The following is a 25,813-nucleotide window of genomic DNA, read 5'->3' on the forward strand; positions in this document are numbered from 1 at the left end:
GAGCCACAGGGAACTGGTATGGAGAAAGGTGCATGTTCAGCATTGCTGCCTGACAGCGATTCTCAGCTGTCTGAACAACTCACAGCACCACAGTCAACCACCTATCAGTTCCAATGAACCCCTAGGCATTGTATCTAAGTGTTATTATTATCTTATTTAAAAGTGTGATTATTAACACAGAAAAAAGCACAAGCAATTCCATGCATGGGCTATATCCAGCCCTATGGATATACAGATGCCTCCTCATGGGCACAGCTCAGACTGCCCACACTCTCACTAAAGGGAGCCGGTTGACAGGTTTTGTGCACCCTGCTCTGCTTTCTTCATCTCTCCTCCCCTCTCACAGTCCTCCTTCCACCCACAGAGAAGCAGGAATGGCTCTCAGATGAGGTGCAGCAGGGAGCCTGCTTGCCTCTTCCCAGGAAGATGTGGTAGATGAGAGCTCCTGCGAGGCAAAGCAGCTGGCTAGAAGGCTGGGTTTGGCCCACAGACCAAATACTGCCTTGCTATATCTTATTCAAAAACCAAAAGCATCTTGTCAGGAGCACTTATATCTGTGTAATTTTGTCCAACGTAAGGTGATAGCAATTTCAGTCTGCCACTTTCACACTAGCATACCTACAGCATCACCTTTCCTCCTGCAAACAAATATATTTGATGTGATTCAGACAATGGGTACCTCAACCCTTTTTCAAACAAGAATTTAAAACCAAAAAATGGAAAAGAATCTTGTTCATTTCAGCACAAAGAATTAAACCCGACAAAGATATATATGGAATATCAGGATGTTTGTTTTGAAAGAAGACTACCCAATGCCATTCCTATTAATTAACAGAGTATTCAGAGATTTGGAAATCTGCTCTGGAACTGGGGAGGTGGAATAGCTTAATCAGCCTTTCTTTTTGCCAAACTCGTATGCCTGTGCGCATGTCTTCTCTGCTCAGTGACAGACAACACAGGTTCAGGAAGGACTCGCAGATCTGGGCTGTGCATAGCCCTGCTCTGCTCAGGGTGTGGTGAAAGGTCATGGTGTTTTACAGACACATTTTCAGCATATTTTTCTGGGTGTGAGTGTTCAGTTCTCCCACCCTCTTCTTATGCAGCTTTCTCTTCTGCTAAGCTGGCATGCATTTCCGGGAAATCAAAAGGAGCTGAATAGTGATGACCTGTTACTTAAGGGTCTTACTGTATCAGGATATTGGGATTGGGATGTTTTCAGGATTTATTGGTCATGTCCACGGTAGTGAATAACATGCATCAGGTACCATTCCCTGGTCCTAAACCCAGCTTGCTCAGTGAGGCTGGCACAGACCTTCCCCCCTTGTCCCATCCCATACTATGCCAAGCTGCATGTTTGCAGCTCAGCAGCATAGACAACCTCAGGTGTAGTCTGCAAGTCCTGTAGACCAAACAAACTAAGCTGACCAGCTGGACTGCAACCTTCAGCCACCAAGTGAAGAGCAGCTGCAACTACTGTGAGACAGCAATTCTGTAACTGGACTCTTCTCAAACGTGAGAAGTGTCACTAAGTTAACACATCATGACTAAATACATCATTGCTCTAGTGTCTATAATGATCTATACTGCTTTTTCCCACATGTGGAAAAATTCCAGAGACAGGTGGTTTGGTCTTAATGATATTTTTATGGAATCAAAGCACTGCAGAGACATGAACTATAAGACTGCTGAGGTTGTCTCCTTTCTCAATCTCAGTTTTTGAGCTTGCACACTGAATCTTGGGCCAGGGCAATTAGAGAAAACTCAAAAACTTGGCAAGTGTTGTACCTCAAAACACCACAATTTCTGGTCAAATATACAAGATATATGAAGTGTCCACTGAGAGATGAGATAATTTTCCTGTTCTATAAGAGTAGAGATCCAAGAAGCGTTACTGAAGGAAGATTTTATCTTTCCCCCCAATTAGTTATGAAGCGTCACAGACTTTTAACAGCTCTCAGAGCATAGCACTGCTTCGTGTGTTTCAGCAATCTCAACCACCAGCGCAACATCCTAATGATGCTCGGTTGCAAGGCCATGCTTATGCTCAGAGCTGTCACTGGAAATACTGAAATGCAGTCAGGAATTTATCCTGTTCAACACCCTTCCACACAGTCCAACACAGATAAATATGTTCCAGTGGATCCAATTAATCTCCTAAGGGTTGCTTGGCCTTGCTAACAGCGTCTTTCTTGTCTTTTGCTGTCTTCTTTGGAACCAAAACACACAAATTCAGTGGCTTATCTCTCAGCTTGCTTCCTATCTCAGTAGCCAGTTCCAGCTGCGTCTGCAACCAGCCATGTGCTTTCAAACGAGTAGCAACCGCTCCTGAGCGCAGCAAGAAACGTAATGAAATTCCTGGTCCAAGCTCAAGCAGGCTGGGAGAGGAGGAGAAACCGCTTCCCAAGCTGGGCACAGGCAAGTTCCCACAAGTGTTTATTGAGAACACACTGTCCAAATCCACCAAACTGGAGTGAACACATTGTGCATAATTACCATTAATGCTTGCACTGTCTACTCTAGTGACTGAATCCATCACAGAACCTAATCTAGGACCCAGACAACAGTCTTCATGGTAGTACTTTTCTTTGTTTCAGCTGTCTTTTCACCTTATTAATCCAAGAAGCTATTAATCCGAGCGGTTTTACCAGCAAAATTCCTGGATTTGTAATGTTTGCTATTTATTTTAGTAGATCTCAAGTACTACCAAAGTAAATCTTCTACCGAAAAGAATGTACTTTCTTTGCAATTTGATAAGCATCCAATAAGAGCATGCACCAGGCATAACAAGCAATTTCAAAAGCCACCTCCTGAGCAACTCTTGGAAAAGAACTTGCTGAACCACCTCTAATTATGCGAGCAACAGCAGCGTTTATTCTAAACTACCAAGAAACCATATCTTAATGCCTATCTTTACTAACAGAGTAACCCACTAAGGCAACGAAATGGTATTTAATGAGGATTCCGTTAAAAGTTTTGGAATGGCTGAAGGGATGGGTGAGGTGAGCAGTTCTAACACACTAGGACCATAATGGTAACCAGATTAGGCCAGGGACCATTCTCTGGCCTTGACAGCAAATGACACAGCAGAGTTTGTATCCACCTGGGAAAACACTCTCCTTCCAGAAGAGTGGTGTCATCCCCGGTGGCCTACTGGAAAGAGTACCTGGCCCATCCGTGAGGGTACACCCCTGGAAGATAATGCCTCGGAGATTGCACAAGCCAAAGCCAAGCAAGGGGGTGTTGTAACAACTAAGGTGTGCAAAATCATGGGCTCATGTTCGTACCCTTCTTTGCTTCATTCACTACCCTGCATGTGCCACAGAGCCTCCAAGGAGAAGGTTCCACCGTCTGTGCAACACTTGCTGGGGCAGTCCAGAAGTAAACACCTAGAGAAAGACTGTTTCTACTCCTTTTTCTACTAGAAATCAGTATGTATTTTTACCTCTTCTTTCAGTTCTGACTGCCAGCTGGATGAGCTATCTCAGACTGGCACTGCTCTTCCACCTGATAAATATGCAATATCAATTATTCTGCATGGTGAAAGGTGGTGAGCAAGAAAGGATGAATACAGAAAATAACACCAGTAAATGAAATAAATTTAGAAAGAGAATTTTTCTTGTTTATTTTTGTTTTTCTTAATATTTCACTCCCTCAGTCCAGTGAAAGTACTTATCTTTATGGCACAATTTAGGAAAGGAACTGACCCACAGTTTTGTATATACTAATCAAAACAGAGTTAGACAACAAATAACATCGAGAAATGTGACTGCGTGTTGGCATTGTCAAGGAAACCCATAAGGAAAAGCACTGAAGGAAGCCAATGAAGAAGTTAGCACAAACCTCAAGAAAGATTTTTAAGGCCAGTTTATCTAAAATACTAATTGACAAAGGACAGGAGGATATGAATTGAAACTTGTATGGCACAAACAGGCTTAGATGGCAGAGAAAAGGTCTCATCAGCTTGATATGGAGTTTGGCACAGTGATAGACTGTGAGTATGGGAACTTCTTCAAAAAGCACATAGGTGAGAATTATGAAAGGTAGCACAGTATAGCAATGAAATTTGCCGATCCCTCAGTAAAAATGTAAATAACAATTTAAAATTTCTATACAGACTTTCTGAACAAACATCAGGACTATTTAGCAAGTTTTAGATGTCTGGGAAGCAAAAGTACTTGTAGGAAAAAGAGAACTAGAATTAGCTTTGATGCAACCTATCACTATAGCACTGTCAAGGTTTCTCCAACATTATTTGGCAGGCCAATGTCTTTGACTATGACAGAGAAATCTCTTAAAAGCTTCCCCCAGTTTCTATGAACTCTTGCAGCCTGAGAGCATTAACAATATGGGGAATCCTGTGAAGATGTACCACCCATTGCTGCCGTCATTCTGCCATTATACTGGCCAAGTTATCGGACTGCTGTGAAATGCTGCTTGAAACAGAGGTGACTGGTGTGGTTACATTTAAAATGTGATGTAACGTCATTAGTACAATGTACAAAGATTCTCATGCTTCTATTTATACAACATAGTGTGTTTGTGATGAACTGAGATTAGAGCTATGCTAAATGTTTTAAAGAAAATATTAGAAGTTTTTGTAAAGTTTTATATAATGTTCCAATCCTGTAAAGCACAAAATCTTTGCCCAAAAAATTGTTCTTGGTGTTATAATGCTATGACAGGGTCTATGCTGAATCTGATGTAAATCTTGACCCAATTTATAGTTTTACTTTTTGACATAACATGAAATTCACATTGCAAAATCTGTTCAAATCATATTTGGCAAGATTGTTCCTGAAAATTTGAGGAAAACTGGAGGAAAAACCTTAAAAATGAAATTTGAGTATGGGAGTGCTCTGGTGACAATCCAGAAACACTAAAAATGTTTGAAATAGCTACAGGGTCCCAAGAAGAATAAAAGCCCTGCATCACACATAGCCTTAATCCAGTGTGACTACACCACAGTATTATACATTGCCTTAATCTGATGTAAGTGGCTACACATAGCCAAATGTCAGATGGGAACAGACATTTGCACATTTCACTTGTCCCTAAAACAGAAGATGACCTCGGAGGAATGGCAGGTTGGTGAATCCTCACCCATGTCTCATATAAGGTTTGAGCTTGAATAGGATTTCTGTCTAGAAGCACTAAGTGATCTCTGAGTTTAGGTTCCTCGTCTTTCATGTAACCATAGTTGCGTATTGACACAAACTGGCTGAGTTTAACTAAACAAAACCCCAAAACCCCAACAACAACAAAAAAAATCGACAACAAAAAGAGGTTTACTTGCTAAAGTTTAGATGCTTTGTATGCATGTTTCAGAAGGAGCAAGCAGTGTTTAGGCTCAGTCAGCTGAGAAGTAACTGCACCTATGGCTCATTAATCCTTGCTTTGCTTTCACACCTTCATGTGCGTGGGCTGCATTTTAAAATCCAGAGATAAGACTGACAACACAACGAATATGAACTGATCACAGAAAATTACTTCATTAAATACACAGGACACTACTTGATTCTAAAATCTCTTATAAAAACTTTGTCATTGTAGTTTAAATGGTCTTACTGAAGTAAAAAAAAAAAAAAGTCAATATGCAGGTACTATGAGTAGATTAGTGGGAGTATTTATTTCTAAAAAGATTAATCTGAGGCCATTTGTATCAGGTTCTGTGGGAAAAGGATGAGGTCATAACCAACCTCTTGCTGCCCTCAGTGTTCGACATCTGTTTCCTGTGCAATTGCCAAACCCATTACCAGCATCATAAATGAACCCCAACATCAAAACTGTCTTTTTTGTGAATGAAAAATAGGATAAAAACAGAAAATCATCTGCTGTTCAACTTCTGGCTGCTGGGAAACATAGAAAGCAAGAATCCAACTGATTTCCAAATGTTGAACAACTCTGCATTTGAAGGAACTTTGTGCACAGAGATCTTGTAGGGCTCCTTAGAGTTTTTCCCAAGCTAGTATGGTCTTACTGGATCTCATATATCAAAACAGGATCTTACTGAAAAAGAGACTTTTAAGGAGCAGCCATTACCTGAATGCATGCTGCAATGGAGATGTGATATTCACAGTCAGAAAAAGTGGGAAACTGTATTTTTTTTTTGATGGTTTGTGATGAAGCAAGTAACAGTAGCTGAACAACACCAACATAAACAAAACAGATTTCAAAGTATCCAATGGAGAGACTTGAATTTGTTTCAAAAACATTGCACTGTTTTGCTAAAAGGAAGCTGTTTCCCATTTTCTGTTACATGATCTTTGACATGATAGTATAAACTGTCATTTGGTATTGGTCATGGCAGAGAAGTTGCATTGTTCTAGAAAGCCCCGGTGGGACAGAGGAGAGGTAAAAACAAAGTAAAAAAAGAGCCCAATTCTAGAAGCAGATGGAGTGGCCTAAACACCCTTGTGTGTTCAGAGTTTGGTTAGATGTTACTGTCTTCTTCTACATACAAGAGTATTCATAACATTATGCCCTAGAAAATCAGACTAACCTTAACTGTGGCCCCAGGAAAGAAAAGCCAGTTGCCAGTATCCACAGGATCAAGATTATCTTCTAACACAACTTTTCTGTGAGCAGCATTTATGATCAGGATGTTGTCCAATGCCCAACAGGCTTCATACACATCACCAGTGTGAACATAATCCTGTTTCCACTGAAAATAGATGTTCTCCCCTTTAGCATCTTCAGGAAGGTACAAGATGTGGATGATTGTGCTGACATTGGAAGGAGCGCTGAAAAACAATGATATGGAATTAGACTAAGTTTAAGCCATAGCCAGGAACATTTTCCCCTCATTTAACACATTTACTAGGTGTGACACTGTTGTGCTGATGTCCCTTGTATGCTGAAAAATCTTCCATGGAGATGAGAAAATACCTGCCCTGAGGCAGAGTCCCACTGTGCCAGGCGGTTCACATACAGCTCAAACAGGCAGCCTTGCTTCAAAGAAAGTGAAAGCTAAGGCAATAAATAACAGATCAATGCAGATGTTTGGAGAGCAGGAAGAAACAGCAGGGCAACATTCATACTTAATGCTGGTCACATCTCCCAGGTGACTGGACATTGTCAGGTATTTTGCAGGTATGGCCAAAAGGAAATATTAAGGACTCACTTTACAAAAACAGGTCTCCCAAAATGTGATTTTTGTATGAGCTTTCACCAAAAGAAACTTCTGACTTCTGGTGCCTCAGTCCCTCATAGATCTAGATGGAGCAGAATGGCCAGAGGGAAAAGCTGGGAATTTTCTCTGACAAACGTGTCCTTCCAATCCCACACCCCTGCTGTCGGGATAATTCTGTGGATGGGGAGGGCCACCTTGCCTGCCTTTCCATGTTCTGCTTCAAGAACAATACAGAAGAAACAACCCATTTGTCCTATCTCTCACTGCTGAAAATGGAAAATGTGGGGAGGAGAGGCAGACCTGGAGTATTAGTATTAGGCAATGATCAGGGCCTTGAGCTCCGCTTCCCAGAGCTGTCCTCAGAGCTGCGAAAGGATTGAGGTTCACCCCAAGCTCTGAGTGAATGTCTTTACATTGCCAGTGGCAGTGAAAGGACTGAGCTTTGTGTGCAAGGAAGGGATGCTGAGAGTTATTACTTTTGTTTTATTAATCACCCAGCAAGGGAATTAGCTACATTCAAACCTCTGGCTGCAAGGAGTTACAAATTTTGGGTTTGCAAGTTGTCAGCTACTCAATCTTGCCTCTGCCTTGGTGGCAATGCTTTGGTGGGTGAAGAGCTTGTCAGAGGCAATCCAGAGCATTTAGGGAAAAAAGGCACCAACAGCTTGCTCATATAGCAGCAAATGGAGGAACTTCTCTTTGTAAAGCAAAACATAGGGTGTAGTGAAATGTTGAAAAGCAACTGTATTTGTCCCATATTCACACCCAGAATCTGCCCCCACAAATCACCCTACACTTGCTAAATGTTATGTCTGTCACCCTCCACTGCAATGTTGCTCTGAGACGTCGTCCTCGCTTCTGCCTGAGCCCACACACAGCACCCACCTTCCCTGAGAGGTCCTTCCCCTCCCTCCCGGGAGTCCAAAGCTGAAATCCCACTGACACATCACACACCGACACACTGACACGACACCTCCCCTTCACAGCTGCCCTCCTGCCCCACCTCTCCCCAGTTCTCCCACGATTCCCTGGAGCTGCCTGTAGTGCAGTGAAAGTCACTGAAGCACATGCAAATAAATACTCTAACTCATACAGACCACAGGAGAAATGAGCATCCTTTCATAATTCATCCTCTCCACTTTGCACGATACTGCTCTATTGACCTATTTCCTGCTGCCGGCTCCAGCAGTCAAAGTTAAAGCAACACAGATCAGACTATATGTGCATTAACTTCAAAAAATTTGGGGCTTGTGTTTGCACCATCACAACTCGAATTTCCTGGCTTGCAGAGCTATGAGGGTAACTGAACTGATGTTAAGGACTAGGTGCATAATTCTGCATCAATGTGAGAAAAATAAATGATATTGTATGGTTACTTTGAGGCAACTCCAGTGGCTGCAGTGAAGTTACTCTTGCTTTATATTTTTCTGAAATAAGAATTAGCACCATTTGTTTAAGTAAAGTTGTTCATAATTTGTGCCTTTGTCAATTAAATCGTAATCCCACAAGGACTGGGAGGATAAAATACTGAATTCTACAGCCTTGCAGCTAGAGTTTTGCTTACTCATCAGGAATTAAGTAGCCTTTTGCTCTGCAAATTGTCTCAATGGACTGAAAACAGGCTCAAGCAAATCGCCTGTGTGGCACAGACACTACGGTAATGCAGGAGGGTGGACTGAGACATTATAAGGACATTACATATAAATGGCATTTTTTCTTCCCCTGTTGTACTTGTATAACTATCTATATATGCCAACGCACATCTCCTAATATTATTTAATAAAATGTTGGTTCTGCTCTCTTAGAAAAATCCATCTCCAACACCGACTCTCTCTTTAAAGGTGTGCATACTGCAATAAAAGATTTTCAAATCCCCATTCATAATCCTTTGCACTTTCACATAAACCAATTTGTTTAAAAACATGGCATAAATCACCGTATTCTTGTTATTATAACAGTGTTAGGACCCAAGCGTTCATATCAACCTATAAACTATTTTTATTGAACATTTTATCCTACCAAAGTAGAAGCTTGTAACACTATAAATTATGGCTCTTGCTGACATTAACAGCAGTGCTAAAATGCAAAAGTCATCAAAGTTTTGTTTTTTCAGGCACCTGAACCTGCTGGTTATTGGAGTTGCATTTTAACTCCATAGTAATTTTCCTCCTTACCTCCCACATAATCAATGGATGAAATTGTGATTTACCAAACCCAGTGGCAGTTCTGCAATTCACCCCTCATCTTTTAATGTGTATGAACAAGTGAGAACTGAAAAGTTAACAATTAAAACAAGTTTTAAAGGAGCCAGGTTTAAACACCACCTGCTCAGCCAGAAAGCATGAAAATTATCAAAAAGCTGTAACAAACCTAATTTTCTCCAGCTGAGTCCAATCTGCAGAACTGTTCTTACTGTAGGACACGGTGATGCTGGGATCTGAGTAACTAAAGCGACATGAACCTGATCCTGGGAAAAGCAATAAAATGAGAAGTATTACGACACAACGAAGCAATAAATGGTTCTCCAATAACCACAGTTGCTGACTGTGCCTTTGTCACATCACCACTTCTCCCGATTTTTAAGCGCTTTGATTGATGATGAAATTTCCTGTGATCTGTTGCTGAAGGTAAACACAAAATAATGCATGCTTTATGAGTCAGAAATAAAGTAGAAATGATAAATCACAGCAGTGCTGTGTAATCTCGGCAAATTTCCCAGGGGAAGCCAAGTAAATTACTTAACACCCCCCACTGCAGGAAAAACCCCACCATATACTGTTTAAACAAAACCTTCATATTAGAGAATAATCCACATAGCAGAATTCACAGGGAAGACAGTAAAAGACTGTTTTTCATATTACTATATTAAAAAAAAAAATCCAGAACTAAAAATACAGTAAGTGATAGGAAAATATGTACAGAATTACTTGAGCCGAGAACAAATGTGCTTTAGGAATCTAAAAGAATACAGACATTACAAAATTAGTTATTTTAAGGATGCCTGAAGAGAATTAAATTAAGAAGTCATCCAATATACTCACTAGACCCTTTAATTAATAATAAACATTTGATGCTGATCTGGGAATCTCACAAGACTTTACAAAAATGAACTAATTAAGCCTTATGGCACCCCTGCAAAGTAGGGTAATATATTTACTTTTGATTTATAAAAGGGTGCCTTCTGGGTGTTGTCACAAAAAATGTGCTTAACAATTAATAAAGGGGACAGTCAAAATAACAAATACTGGGATTGAAAAATTCAACGTAGAAAACATGATAAACAACCTGAGTGGTAATTAAATACACTAAAAATACTATTTTTCCTCAGACACCAGATAAGTCATCCACCTCAGAAAATTCAACACCCAGTGAAACAGAAAAATCCTAACCTGTGCTCCAAAGATCAAAATTTCTACTTCATAAGCATGTTGAAATGTGAGATTCAGAGCAGCAGACATCAGGTACCTTCCATATTTAAGAGAAGCAGCTCTCAATTAAACAGCACCTCTGATGGCATCAGGATACTACTGAGTGAGTACCACAGCTTTGCTTAGAGTAGGAGTATGTATTATGCGTGCTACGAGTAGTATGTTATGTTTATGTGTGCTTCAGGTATGTTCAGTCACACTGAAAGTTGTGTATATACATACTTTTATATATGTATGAGTGTATATATATACCCAGATGTGGAAACTGCTGACTATAAAATATTATCATTTTCCAACTAGAGGTACTTATTTTTGGAATGAAATAAATGGCCTGATTAAAAAGGTGTTAACTGCTTGTACAAGAGAACAGCTTACACATTTTAATGGGAACATATGTCATTAAGTACACTGCTTGCAGCCCCAGCTCCCCCGAGGCAGTTCACATTCGCAGATCTCGGCTCTACAGAACTGCTTTTCTACTCTGAGATACACAGCACATACCTCTGCAGGGGGAAAACCACCCCAAAACATGGGATGAAATCCTGTCTCTATAATTTTGCCTGATACATCAACTAGCATCCTGGAAATGACCCACAAAGTTGCTTTCTTATATCTTTTACTAATGATAAATTGTAAATAGAGGAACAGGTACTTCTGAGCCACTACAACTGTGTGTGGTACGTTCAGCTGGTCTGACACGTATTCTTGCTGTAATGAGGCACAGAATAATTAATATTTCAAAGGCAGCAGGACTTTGAATTGCCAACCATGTACCCAAAATGACTACAAAGCAACTGTCTGGTTATATTTTACTGACAAGGCATTTTATTTCTATCATATTAAAACCAAATGATGTCAGGAAAAGCCTTTGCGTTTCATATTTGCCCATCTGCTGAGACGGTCTACTTTACTGAGTGACATCTGCTGTGGGTTCCTGCTTCTGTGGCATTTAGGAGTTCCAACCCTTAATCACACTCATTCATTTCATTTCAGGGGAATTCAGTTCAAAAATCAGTGAACTTCAGCCAGTTTAACCACTTTGGCTGGCCAGAAGCTGTGAGGCAAAACAGCAACACACTGAGTTTTCTGTTAAGACAGAAATTAAAGGAACATAAACAGTAAAAACAACCAGCAATATAGACTTTATAACATGTACCATTTCAGTTAGCATTACAATCAACTTTTGGTACAGCATTCTTAAACAAAGCCAAGTCCAAATATTCTGCTAAAACAGGGGAGAAGGCCATATTTGCTGCCCATACTGCGAAGACGATAGGAAATGAGTGTTCCCTGTCAGTACAATCAATATGAAAAATGCTGCCAGTTAAATCTGAACATCCTCAAACTATGCAATGAAGATCAAAGTTGTTGCTTAAAAGAAATGGGGCCACTGAAAAAGGACTTTGCAAGGTAGATGTGGTATTTCCCTTGTGTTATTGGTAAGGGAGCAATGGAGACAGAATTAAAAGAGATCAGGCAAGTGCTGTGTTTATTATTATTTTAATAAGCAGAACAGGTTGTGTTAAGATTAAAATTAGTTTGGGAAAGTCATCAAGATCAATGTAAGTAGCAGTTACTGTGTATGACGACAATTCTGTTTTATGTTCTTGACTCAAAATCATAAAATAGCAAGATTATTTATCATTTAAGTATCTAATTCTGCAAAACTTGAACTGACAATAAAAAAAAAAAAAGAAATTAATCTATTTGAAAAAATCATCAACAAGGTTCAGGCATTATTCTTTGCCATTTGAACCATCTGTTTTATATACACAAAACCAATACTCAGCTTAGCTTACCCTAAGGGTTTCTCCCCATGAAAAGGGAGAAAGGGTTTACTGAAAGCCAGTGGCTTTCAATATAATTTTCAATATTACTTTCAATATTACTATTACTTAATACTATTACTATTACTCCATATTACTATTATTTCAGTAATCCTAAACTAGGATTATTTAAATCATTTTGTAGAAATCTGCAGTTTGGATGTTTGCCTCTACCTTGACCAGCCAAGCTATACTCTGACTTTGTGAACAAAGCAGGAACTGAGGGCAAATTCAGCCGGAGAAGGGAGGTGTCCTTCACACTGCTCCAGAGATGGTAATAAACAGTTTGTCAGCTCCAAGCAGAGCGGCAGGGGCAGGATGTCATGCTGTAAATCTTCATACCCTCCTGTCCTCCAAAGAAAAAGTTGTACAAGATGACATAAGACCTTTTGAATGAGATTAGAATAGGCTTTTTTTAAATCAAGAATGCCCAGGTTTTGAACTAGCCATGAAAACGGGTAATAAACCATGCACAATGATTACCATAAAGAAGTCTACATTAGTAAGTTACTGCATTAGAGAGAAATGCCTTTTTTTTCTTAAGCCAAGAATGTCATAGCAAACCTGATGCCTTGGTGAGGTTATTGCTAGCTAAATCTGACTAAGAGTTGGGATTATACTTTCAACGTATTTACTGGAGCAGGGAGGGCAGTGACCAAACCACCTCCCAACCAAGAATAGACTCATTTTTTCTCTATGTATGTATAGGCAAGCTTGTCCTTGGGTTTCAGGAACAAAGTATTTTTCTCCTAGCTGAAGTTCACAGACTTCTAAAACTTTTGGAAAAAAGCTAAAGTAGACACAACCTTCATGGATTTAATTTTAAATGATATATTTGAAGTTCAGACAGTGTCCTGGCTTCAGCTGGGATAGAGTTAATTGTCTTCCTAGTAGCTGGTACAGTGCTATGTTTTGAGTTCAGTATGCAAAGAATGTTGATAACACTGATGTTTTCAGTTGTTGCTAAGTAGTGTTTACTCTAAAGCCAAGGATTTTTCAGCTTCTCAAGCCCAGCCAGCGAGAAAGCTGGAGGGGCACAAGAAGTTGGCACAGGACGCAGCCAGGACAGCTGACCCAAACTGGCCAACAGGGTATTCCATACCATGGGACGCCACATCTAGTATATAATATAAACTGGGGGGAGTGGGTGTGGGGGGGATTGCCGCTGAGGGACTAACTGGGCGTCGATCGGCAGGTGGTGAGCAATTGCATGGTGCATCATTTGTACACTCCAATCCTTTTATTATTACTGTTGTCATTTTATTAGTATTATCATTGTCATTATTAGTTTCTTCTTTTCTGTTCTATTAAACCGTTCTTATCTCAACCCACGAGTTTTACTTCTTTTCCTGATTTTCTCCCCCATCCCACTGGGTATGTGGGGGGGGGAGTGAGTGAGAGGCTGCGTGGTGCTTAGTTGCTGGCTGGGGTTAAACCACAACAGACAGCAATTTTGTCTGTTCCCAAAAACGATGAGCAGCTTCTGTTATAACACCCAGCTATTTTCATATACTAAGTATTTTGAAACATTAATTTATCTGGCTTGTGCTTTACATGCTTGGATTTTGCCCCAAGGCAAATTTTAATAAAATAAAATTTGCTTAAAGTTGAATTCAGACACTGATGCTAATAGGGGAGGGTTTTGACTGGTAGAGCATGGGAATGCAAAACAGCTCCTGACCACTGCTTTGTTAATTCTACCTAAACCAAACAGGAAAGAATAGAAAACAAAAGTTTGTTTTCTCAACAAACACAAGTATGGTTCTCAATTGTTTTGCTGCTTGTTTCAGAGGATTGGTAACCCATAGCCAGGACCTGAGTAGTACTGACCACCTGCAACATGTCCAACTGAGATAGTCATGACTTTTTTGCCTATTTTTTGTAAGTCTTGTTAAGCTGATAGTCGTGACTTTTTTGCCTATTTTTTGTAAGTCTTGTTAAGCTGATTTTAGTTTCCTCCAATGCCATTGAAAGTAGGAGTCAATATTTTACATACCTTATTTTTTAAAATATCATGTAGGTAGAAGTACTAAGAGCACAGTATTTCAGGAGAGATGTTATGAAGACACTTCATACCAGGTATTGTACGCAGGTATTCAGTTTTTTGTATCCAGGCTGACAATGGCAGGCAAAATTACTTCTCACTACAGCTTTGTCTCCAACTGTGTCAGATTTACAGAAGCCCGAGTCATACGGCTGTTGGTCTCTAAGATTTCTTAACAACACTGATTAGAAGCTGGTGTTTTGCTGAGATAAAACTGGGTGCCATCTGCAAGGAAAGCAATATTTTGCTCCTTATAGACTGTGACGTCCTCCGCCTCTTGACAGCCTCTTGATAGTTCCTGCAAGTGCTTCCGTGGATAAGCAGATGAGATATCTAATGCTGGCTTTCAGGAGAATGAGTCTAATGTGGAACTGTACAAGAAAAATTCACAGAAAAAATTTGTAGAAGGGTTTAAATTGTGTTCTGACTTCAGCCTGAAAAACAAAAGGGAGCTGAAAAGAATCCCATTAGATAAATGCTAGAAGATTGCTTTTATTCATTTTGTTAATGTGATGAATAATGATTAGTGTTTGCTAAGGATTATGATTTGCTGATATTGCTTGAATTAAGCCAAACTGGATAGTATAAATTACTAGTGGTCAAATATGGCTGGCTTGCTAATAGTTTTTTCCAAATTAATGAACCATACAGTTTGGTATAATGGATGCTCCGTGGATCCTGATTTTTTTTAGGTGTATGTTTATACTGGCTTCTGATCAAGAACCAGATGATTTTAACCATGTTAAAAGATGGAATGTTTTGTGGTGGATATATTGGAAGCACTAGTACAAAAATGTGCAACTCACTGTTCATCCCATTCTGCCTCTGAAATTTGAATTTAGTTATGTGTGATTTTTAATTATGACATATTTTAGATCTTTAGATTATCTTTTAGAAGTTTGTTTTTGTTTATAGAACAAGTTCAGAGGACAAATAAGTATTTTAAGTGTAAAAAATCTTCAAATTAAAAACTGTAGAGAACCGTACTCTATTTTGTAGTTGTAGCATACATTTTCATGGAAAGAATTAAATATTTTTATTGCTGGCCACTTTTTTCCTCCCTTGTGAGAAGAGGATTTTGACTATCTGCACCCCTGTACATGTTCTGATAAACAATCTGAAATAAATACCTGACACTGGAAAACAAAAACGTCAATGGTGTTTGCCTTTGGTAAAAATCAGATCTACTCTAGTATTAGTGAGAATTATGAATTTTGAAATGCAAAGTCTCAACTTTTCCACAGGTTTCAGAGAGCAGCTAACTTTTGTTCCACTGGCAGCTTTAGGCTATTGCTCCATTTTGGAAATGCTGGGTAGTTACCTCTAAATAAAAATAAAGAGTTGACAAGCATACTAAAAGCCTCCACTGTAAAACTACAAAAGATGAGAAGAATAACTAGTAAATAAATAAATTTGATAAAAATTAATCAGAAGCACTTCAGAAATGAAGTCCTAAAAAGTAATCAGTCAAACTCCAAGCGGAGGGGGCCCTGAGCCAGCTGCCCTTGCCCAGAGGGTGGTCCTGGCTGGAGCATGGGGGGAGCACTGGAGCCGGTGACCTCCCACGGTCCCTTCCCGACCACCTCCTTCCAGGATTCCCAGTAACAGCAAATGTACTTTTTATAAATTAATGCAGCTAATTTCCTTTAGATGAGAAGTAAGGTCTGAGGAAATACTTATCTGGCTCAACTTCCTCGTAGTCTATTTATATTCAGAGATATGATGTGCTTCCTGCGCTCACACAGATTTGTTCTCTTCTAATGAACAAGATCAGATCACAATTCATAATGCTTTTTGTGCTGAGAACATTAAGGGGAGAAAAATAAGCCAGGCAGAAAGCTGTATTTCCCTTATGCCAGTTTCCAATTTATTCTGATGTAAAGATGCTCAGCTATTTACAGTGTCTCTTTCTGAGATACAGCCAGCAGGTACCTGCTTGGATAATGTGTCTGTTGCCAAATAAATAATTACATGATGCTTCTAAATTTAACCATGTTCTTAAGTGCACTAACATCGTATAGAGCACCTTGCTAAAGGCAAAGTGAGCAAACTTGTTAAGATCTGGATGTAATGGACACCCAGGAATTACAGCTACTGAAACAGTACTATCATTAACACCACAGAAATACTCTTACAGTGGTTCTTGAATGTCTGACCAAGTAGTAAGCCCTGTGCTCAGCAAGCATTTTCTACTGGTATACCTGTACTGTATGCTTCAACATTACTGCCATTAAATGCTTAATGTCAGATTACATGGAGATCCTCTAAGTGAAAGGGTCACCTTTCAATGAAGCTGGGCAAAAATTAAATTGTACCATCTTAAACTTAAATTAGTTCAGCAGTACACTAATATGTATTGATAAGTAGAAAGAGATATTAAAACTCTGTTTAGCAGCCTGGGACAGCTGCAAAGGTCAATAATCAAGAAAATGAGCACCATAAGATGCTGATAAGGGTATTAAAAGACTGCAGGAAGGTAAATGATGTTTTATTTAGATCCCTACAGCCAGTCCAATCTAGAGAGGCAGTAGAAAACACACACTGGTCACAAGGACTGCTGTGTAAAAGGAGGTACCTTGAATATAAAGATTTGAAAGTCCTTTCCTTGCCTGCTATAGCGAAATTCCCTGGCACCAAGAAAATCTGGGAAATATTTTTTCTCAAGCCAAGTCCTGAGCTGAAGAGTCTCTCTTTTCTGAAACCCTATAAAACTGATTACCTACCTTTAACTTTATATGTGGGTAGATAATAATTAGTTTGGCAAAAGCTTTTTTTCACCCTGATGGGCTTTTCTATTTTTATCTGCTTTTGCTTTCATGGAAACCCCCTCCCTTGCCCACTGGAGAAAGACCCAGGAGCGTTTTGCTGAGCTGGGGGCTTCTCTCTTCACCCCTGGGAACTACAGATGCTTTGTTGTTTAATTCAAAAATGGACAATTTTAATCATACAAAAGTGTTATCCTCACACAATGATATGAGCAGGATTAAGATGAAAGTCAGTCTGTAATCCAGCATTTATTATTTGCAGCAACCAATTCTGTAATGGCCTGCGTTTGACTGTGAGGCGGTGGCTCAGCCACCTGCCCTGGCTCTGAATCCTGAGGCTCTCTTTATCTTTTCTGCTTTTCTCCATGTAGTAAATCTGTAATGCTCACATTTTAATTCCTAACAGTGGCAGAGAAGCCCTGGTACGGAAGTAATAAAGACAGTATTTCATTGTAACCTTGGGCTAGCCAAAACAACACAAATCATTTTGCCCAAGGCCATTAAAATGTCTTTCAAATACGGCATTAACTTTAAACCTTGGTTTCAATCTAGGCATTATCTAGGCAGCCCCTCTTGTATAACTCAGCAAAATCAATAAACACCACCTAACATTTCCACATGCTATGTGAAGTGTGCTAGATGATGTTACTTACCTGCCTTATTCTTTCACATTAGATGTAATTTATAACCTATGCATCTACACAAAGGACTTTTCTACCAGGAAGGTGAAACTAGTAGGTTTCACATCAGGCAACAGCAAATGGCAATTTGGGTGGTGAGTCAAAAATCTTAGTATTGTTTTATCAGGGGAAAATGGGAAATGAAGCAAGCAGAAGAAATGCAGAATGGTGAATGACACTAATTTTGGCACTGAATTTTTCAAATTCTCAAGTTTTTCCCAAATGTAAAGGAAAGAAATCAGGAAAAAATAACCTGGGTGTTCAGATACACTCAGTGCTCTGTTCTCATTGCTTAGAGGGGCTTGGATCTGAATATAGCAACAATCAAGCTTCGTTTCATAATATTCATTTCTTATGGACATTAGTGCTTTAAATTATCTATTTTAAAAACTGTTTTAATGTACTATTTAAGCTCAGTTCAGACAGGGTTCTAACACAATTTTATTAGCCAGCTTCCTGGTAATGAATTCCTTTAGAACCTCATGCCAGCCCAAAAGTGCTCCATATTTGCCTAATGCAAGATATTCTATCTGTCCCGTGGCCATCAGGCCAGCAGAACTGGCCAGCCTCTTCCCTGTTGGTACCACTGTCAGCACGACCGTAAGGATGTGCCATGCCCACACAGCAAACCTGGTGCTTCCTGGAAGGCATTGGAGCAGAAGAAATTTGGGTGGCTGAAGGTAATCATCTGTGCAGGTGACTAAAGTGCAGGAGGGGGCTCAACATGCCCAAAACATTTGGCACCGCAGTTTCTACCAGGAGTGTTTTTGTGTTCAACTAACAAGATAGTGAGGGATTTAAAAGATCAAATACTCTTCCATGCTGAATTCAGAAGGGGCTTATTTTTCACTTTGGTATTTCTCTAGAGACATGTCAGTGAATTTTCGTATCAATTCTGAAGGAAATTGCTCATCTCTGTCCTTTTCTGCTTAGGGCAAGCCCAGTGCTACCTCATGAAATGGCCATTACAGCATTTGTTAGTCATCTGATAGCTTCTGCTAATTGTAAAACTGACTAAACAAGACTGGAAATTAAGAGAAAATGATCAGCAGTGGCTCCTCTCAGCCAAAGCTATGGCCTATTTAACAAAACATGTTCGGATGCATGAATTTCTATCAAGTGGTCTGAATCCAAGCAGAGGATAAACAGACAACATAAAAGCAGTACCGTCAATATAACAGCTGCCACCAGAACTGAATTAAAACATTATAAAAATATAAATGACAAGTGCCTTCAGACTGTTACATGGGGCCAAATGCAGTCATCATTGTTCACACAGCTGAGCCAAAGTGGAGTCGGGATGTTTCTGGCGGGAAGGAGGAGGAATCGCGGTCTTGTGCAGATGCTCTGCAGAGCCCTCCAGATGCTTCTCTAGAGGACAGCCCAGAGAGACTGCTATTTCCTCCACAGAAATACATAGGGGTCAGTGAATCAGCTGCACTGTTTATGTATTAGATAATTTTTGTAAGATTATTTTTTGTCTATCGAGGTCTTCTATTTGCTGAGGTTAATAGGGATGTAAATGTGTTTTCTGAGGAATAGAAGCTTTGCAGGTAAGGACTAATCCAAAGGGCACATTCAACAATTCTGATTAATAATAATAATAATAATAATCATCATCACCATCATCATCATCATCATCATCTGTAGTCTGAATATGCGTCAGGGCAAAAAAGAAGTATTACCATCATCTACACAATTACATTTTATAATTTAATTCTGCAAGACTCACACTGGTAACAAAGGCAAATTGCCACTACAAAAAATAAAGGAAAAAGCCTAAGCCTGAAAAAAATTGCGTTTTTTTTACTAAAGGTGATAAACACTATCTGTGCTTCGTCTTCAACAAACAACACTGAGACACTTAGCCCACAGACATGCTGAGTAAAACAGCTCTCATGTAGACCCTAGCGACCTTGGTAGTTCAGGAAGAGTAATAGAGGCCACTGGTTAATGATTCACTAACCTGATGTCTTAGGGCGAGGCAGGACATGACATGAAAACCCTTTTGGAACCATTATGTCAAAGATCTGCATCGAAATCAATGACCCCTACTCATATGCTGATCAAAAGCAATAAGTAGCATATTTTAAACAGTCTTCTCCATTACACTTACAGAGGACTGTGAAATCAGCCAGCATTAAAAATAGACTGTAAATAAATTAAGCTGCATGGAAGTTCTTGGTATGTGCACTGCGCATGTGCCTCACCTCTTGAAAAAAATGACAGTATAAATATAAAGTCATCACAGGTGATACAATTACTCTTAAGAACAGCTGATGGTCTGATAGATTTTAAAAGCTCAAGGAATTTGATGTGAAGACAGGGGTGATTGCTCAATCAGAAAATAAAGCTGCAAGAGTGGAAAGTGTGTTGAACAAGATTGGAGAAATTATTAGCTTTGTTACTGGTTTTAGTGATTACACGGCAAGATTATCAATGGAATATTTATGCATGTAAAAGCAGAAAGTTTAGCATTTTATTTCCTTTTAAGGAAGGTAGAAAACAGGGACAAATGGGGTACTACTGAAAGAAGAGCACCCAAGTAATGTCTCTGCACCCTGAATTAGTGGAGTTTTGTCTTTACCAAAAAGTCCTGAATAGTTGAATAGCAATAATAATCCTTCTACAGTAACATTTTAACCATATTAAAAACAATAGATACACACATTTATCCTTGCTATAGGTTTCAATTAGAAAGATATTAAGAGAGATTGATAAGTTGCAGATAGGTATTGCTAGTGATTGTAATAAGTTCATTTTATCCATACGGAACCCTGTAGGTTTTATCCTTGTCAAATACTGTAATCAAGAATGAACTTGGTCATCTGATGGATGTTTAGACAAAATAAGTTGTAACAATGGAAGGGACAATAGCAACAGATGGCAGAGAAGTGACTGGGTGATGTGAAAGAAGCTAACAACATGTTTTAACTTTTGGTCAGCCCTGAATTGGTCAGGCAGTTAGACTAGATGATCATTGTAGGTCCCTTCCAACTGAAATATTCTACTTCTATTCTATTCTATTCCACTCCATTCCATTCCATTCCATTCCACCCCAGAAGCAGGAGGAGAAAAGGGTCATTCTTACTCTAAGGTCCAAATGCTTCTGGTTCCAGACCAATGTGAATATCATAACATGAGTGACTGGTGTTACGGATAATACCTACTGGGATTTTCCTGAGAGGACAAACTGAGTCCACCTGGCAAAATCACAAAGCACTCTCTGAGATTAAAGCCTACTACTAAACCCCCACACTGAAACCCGTGTTTTTAAAGGAAGATTGATGTGCTAGACACATGTTTTGCTTCATGTCAAGTCTTTTCTCTAGCAATAGCTGGGACTAAGCATATGATCCATGCAGCAAAGATACATAAGGAATTTCCAGTGTCAAGCCTGTTGGTTGTGCAGGCATTGAAGCTCACCTTTACTCATGCATCCTGCCTCTTCAAGTCTTTCATGTTAATAGCAAATAATGCCCTCAGAGAGTGGCACCTTCATTGCCAGCTCAGCAGTACTCAGTGCCCACCAGAACCTTAGGGACAGGTTTTTATTATTTTATTTTATTGCAGGAAGAGTTATTCTGCATCATATTGAGTTTCTTATAAGATGTTTAATTTGTCATGGTGAACACGTACTCCAACTTTTTCAAGTATGCCATGGTCTTGCCACTTTAATCTGAAGTATAAAAACTGTGGCAAGTCATGGGGAAATGCGTAGCTGTCACAGACTTTCTGTACATCCTTTTCTGGATACCAGGAATTCTGGCATGATCACCACTAAGCTAACAGAAAGGCACTTCAGAAGACTGCATTAAGCATAAAAGAAAAGAAAGATTACAGTTAACTTTTCTTGATAGGGCATGGGCATGGCACTGATGGATTTCAAGCTTTACCTCACATTTCTTGACTTTTAAATAAGATTTTACATACTTTTACAATTTCCTTTTTACATTACCTCTCTCAAATTCAATGCAGTCCTTTGTAGGATAATTAAGTGATGCTGATATAAAAGTAGTAACTCCACCACAAGATCACAATGAATAAGAAAGATGTCTGTGAAAATGTGCTATTTCTATATATCAGACAGCAGTGTGCAGAACAGTAAGCTGCTGAGAGGTTTGATTCTTAGGAATTCATGCAAATAATTTTTTTTTGCTTTAGTACCATATTATGTGTCACCTTGTGCATTTCATTTCAAATTCCCTTTTGTATTAAACCAAAGCCAATGCTACAAGGATGAAATGACCATAACTCAGCTAAAATCAATTAAGGAAACACAGTTTATGATTAGAAACAAATTGAAGATATTGCAAGTCATGTATTTGTCACAGAAAGGTAATTTTGGGGCTGACTGAAAGTAAGGATTAATGATTGACCCAAAGTAAAACCTGTTAGATTTGGGAACCCAACTTTCACAGAAGTTCTTTATCATGATTTTTTTTGAAAGGAGAGCCCAAGCCCAAGCTTTTTTCCTAAATAAAGCAAAAAAACTTTTGACCCTTTGGCTAGCTCTTTGTTTGCAAAACTAATGGCTTGATCTTTAAAAAATGGAGACGAAGTGACAATTGTTTGAAATGTTTGAAGACTTATTCCCTCTCAGAAGATAAAAGAAAGCTCTTCCCCCTAAATCAATTTTGGTTTAATATAAGATAGTAGGGGAGTTAGCTTTTTTTAGAAAACGGGGGGAGCAGAGAATTGCTAATTTGCTCTAGTAATGACAGAGGATCTTTGTGATAATGGCATAAAAGTCAAAGGGAAAGCATTTTTAAAGCAGGAGCCTGCCTTACAAACATTATGTATTTATCCAGTACAGGATACTGTCAAAATCATTCTGTTCTCAGAGGAGTGCTCAAGAGTTTTCATAACAAAGCTGAAGAGTGTGAGCTTTCCTTATCAAGTTATTCCCATTTTCAAATATTGTTTAACAGCCAGAAATGATCCAGACATGTAAGGAGAGAGCTATGGAACAAATTTTTTCAAGGTAATGTAATATTTTCCATTAACAATTTTCATGTTGAGACACACACCACTCCGAGGAGCACCTGACCTGGAGGCCAGGCTGAGCATTGGTACTGGTCACAGCACCTTCAGCTTCAGCTTGGTGTTTGACTCAGAGGCGCTGCAGAGGAAGGAGGGATGGGAAGAGCCTGCCAATGCTGAACTGCCCACGCAGAGCGTGTACAGCCCACATACACCGCAGCCACAGGAGCATATGCTTGAAGAGGACACCCAAGGAACAACGCATGAGCAGAACCGCTTGCACACCTCATGCCTTGTCACTGCTCCCTTAGAGCCATTCCTCTTCTCCATATGGGATTTCATGGGTCTCTTTCTTCTTGTGTTTAGCTCAGTCACTAATCTCTCAGTACTATAAGTCACCTTCCATCACAGTGGCCTACGCGAATGACAGATCATGTTCATCCCTGGAGAAGTCCAGGGATGTAGCTAAGGGGAAAAGCCTGAGATTTGGAGTGAGAAATAGAGAATATTTCAGCTAATGAATCAGACTACCATTGTGTGGCAGCTGACTCCCTAGGCTTTTACACAATATCCTGCAATCCCAAGCTGTTGAATTAGATGTTCTGGCCTGAGAGAGCCCAAAGGCATTTCTTTTAAATAACTCAGTTAACAATCCCACTGAACATTAAGGAAACTGCTAGACTTTGTCTTTCACATGTCAGCATTTGGTCTTGGAGAAATGTAGTCATGGATGATTAAGACATCTGAAGTCACTGAAATTTTCTGCACACTTGGGCAGAGAGTGCATGAATGTAAACATCATCCCAGCCCTGGACCAAAAGGCAATGCCACCAGCTCCAAGTGAATGCTGAGTGGCAGAAAAGTTGCTTGCATTTGGAAAGGATACTGCACATTAATATTGTCCCATGTGCTGAATAGGCCTTACTAATTACCTTTTCATCCTAATTAACCCTTCATCTTAAGTGCACCTTTTCAACCCTGTTGCCCTTTAAAGGGCAAGACTACCAAATAGGTGGTACATGAAGGAAACTACACAGAATATCAACTAATGAAAAATTCACTAGGGTATTACCCTTCCTGACCACACAGTTTAAAAGGATCTGGGATTTATGGTGAACTCAGGACCATTTTTTTTTGCTTCATTTCCCAGTCCTCATCTACCTACATACCTACAAATACAAAATTCCATCTGATAATTAGTGGTGAGAGAAATCAAAGGGTATGCACTTTAATGTGGCCAAAGCTATGTGACGAATTTAATATAAAGATACCCCCTGAAGATTACAGCTTAAGCTATTCCATGTTCGATAGAAAGCGTTAAATATTCTTCAAAAAACCTGGCAATTCCCTTGGATGAATTCCTAAATAGGGTTATGATTAAATCAGACATTTGGGAACAAGCTGGAAACTGGCAAATGCCTAGTTTAGATTTATGAGTTTAAAGGCAAGTATTGCTGAGGTCAGCAGCAGTCCCTTGACTCATGCCAGTTTTTATCAGTTACAAAGCCAATCTGCACTGTATTTCAAGCTCAACACAGGCACATAGGGAAATGTGATACATTTTGAACTTCAGGCTGAAATTTGATTTACTCAGATGTGCATTCACCCCCTCCTGCTCCATCATACTGGGGATTTTACTGGTTCCTACTGGTACACGTTAAGGTGTTCTTACCATACATTCATGACAATCTAGTCATATAGGGTACTTCCTACTCAGCCTGTTCTTACCCTTTTTTTATTTGACCTCCCCCAGCTGATAGGTTCAAAGGCTACTAATGAAATCTTAAGTCTAATTTTGGAACTTATGGGAGCCTGCACCTTTCTGCAGTTCACCTGCAGCAAACACCAGCCAACGAGCTGTGACAGCAAACATTTACCTACCAATCCATTCAGCTTACACGCTGGGCCACTGTAAGAATAATCCATAGAAGATTTTTGTAAATTTTCCTGAAAAACAAAATTCCTCCATCATCGCAAAGCTGCAGTATAATAAAATTCACCTATCCTAGGGCACAGCCAAGGGCGGGCGAGCAGGCTTCTGCAGGTGAGCGATACGTCCTAACAGATCAAGTGAGCTGCTCCCCTTTCACTGGCTGAATGAAACTGCAGGGTAGCTCCAGACTGGTTTTCACTGTAGGTGCCCAATATTTATGCAATAATTCAGTTTAGGAGTGGATACATTCTTCTGGTTTTTTTAAAACAGTAATTCAAAATAAAAGGATAGATACCAATCCTTAGAACTACTAACATTGCAGTCAATTGCAGGGTGACAGGTAATGATGACCTCAATAGTCAAATGAACAACTTCAGACAAAAACAAATTTAAATGACATATTTCTGAGCCTTCTAGGATTTTGACTTCCAATCCATTAAAAAAAATCAAGCTGCTTCTCAAGCTACCTGATAGCTCTTAGATCCAGCTGAGATTTCCAGAATTTAATCACACATCTGCTGAGATACTTTTGGAGAATTACTTTTTTAAAAATAGGAATATGATTTGGAAACACATATCCAGGGGCCCACAGAGGAAGCAGGCTACACTTCCTGCTTGCTTTTTTATTGAACCATTCATACCATAAAAACATTTTTCCTTCATATTTTGAAGACTGAGATATGAGTTAACAAATCAAATGTGTTCACAATTTGCCCTCAGCCCAAGCCACAACTTCTGCCATAATTTATAGCCACAGCTACACAGTGAAAATGTGCAATAACTTACAGCAGGTATTCTAAGTAATACAGTGTATAACCACGCTGTTGATAATATGAACAACAATATGAACCTATTCTGTTTGTACAGATGTGTTAAAAACAGCTCTACCCACCCATAACTTGGAACATAGCAAGGGTCTTAAGTGTTAAAAAAGTTCATTTTTTAGAAACAGTAATCATACTTCAGAGAAAGAGCAAGAGATTATAAGGTTATCCGAAAAAAAACCAAACCCAGACATGACTATG

At 39.4% G+C, this 25,813-nt stretch overlaps 1 protein-coding gene across 3 annotated transcripts in view; it reads right to left on the bottom strand.

Moving 5' to 3' along the window:
* The window catches only part of RELN (reelin), a 305,906-nt gene that overhangs the window by 129,561 nt on the left and 150,532 nt on the right, over positions 1-25,813 (bottom strand). For all 3 annotated transcript variants that reach the window (XM_049814133.1, XM_049814132.1, XM_049814135.1), the window contains exons 9-10: positions 9,500-9,596; positions 6,500-6,740 (exon numbers count right to left, since the gene is read on the bottom strand). In XM_049814133.1, the coding sequence (XP_049670090.1) occupies positions 6,500-6,740; positions 9,500-9,596 (338 nt within the window). The remainder of the gene's footprint in view (positions 1-6,499; positions 6,741-9,499; positions 9,597-25,813) is intronic.

The sequence above is a fragment of the Accipiter gentilis genome, chromosome 11 (assembly GCF_929443795.1).
Source record: "Accipiter gentilis chromosome 11, bAccGen1.1, whole genome shotgun sequence".
Lineage (NCBI taxonomy): Eukaryota > Metazoa > Chordata > Aves > Accipitriformes > Accipitridae > Astur > Astur gentilis.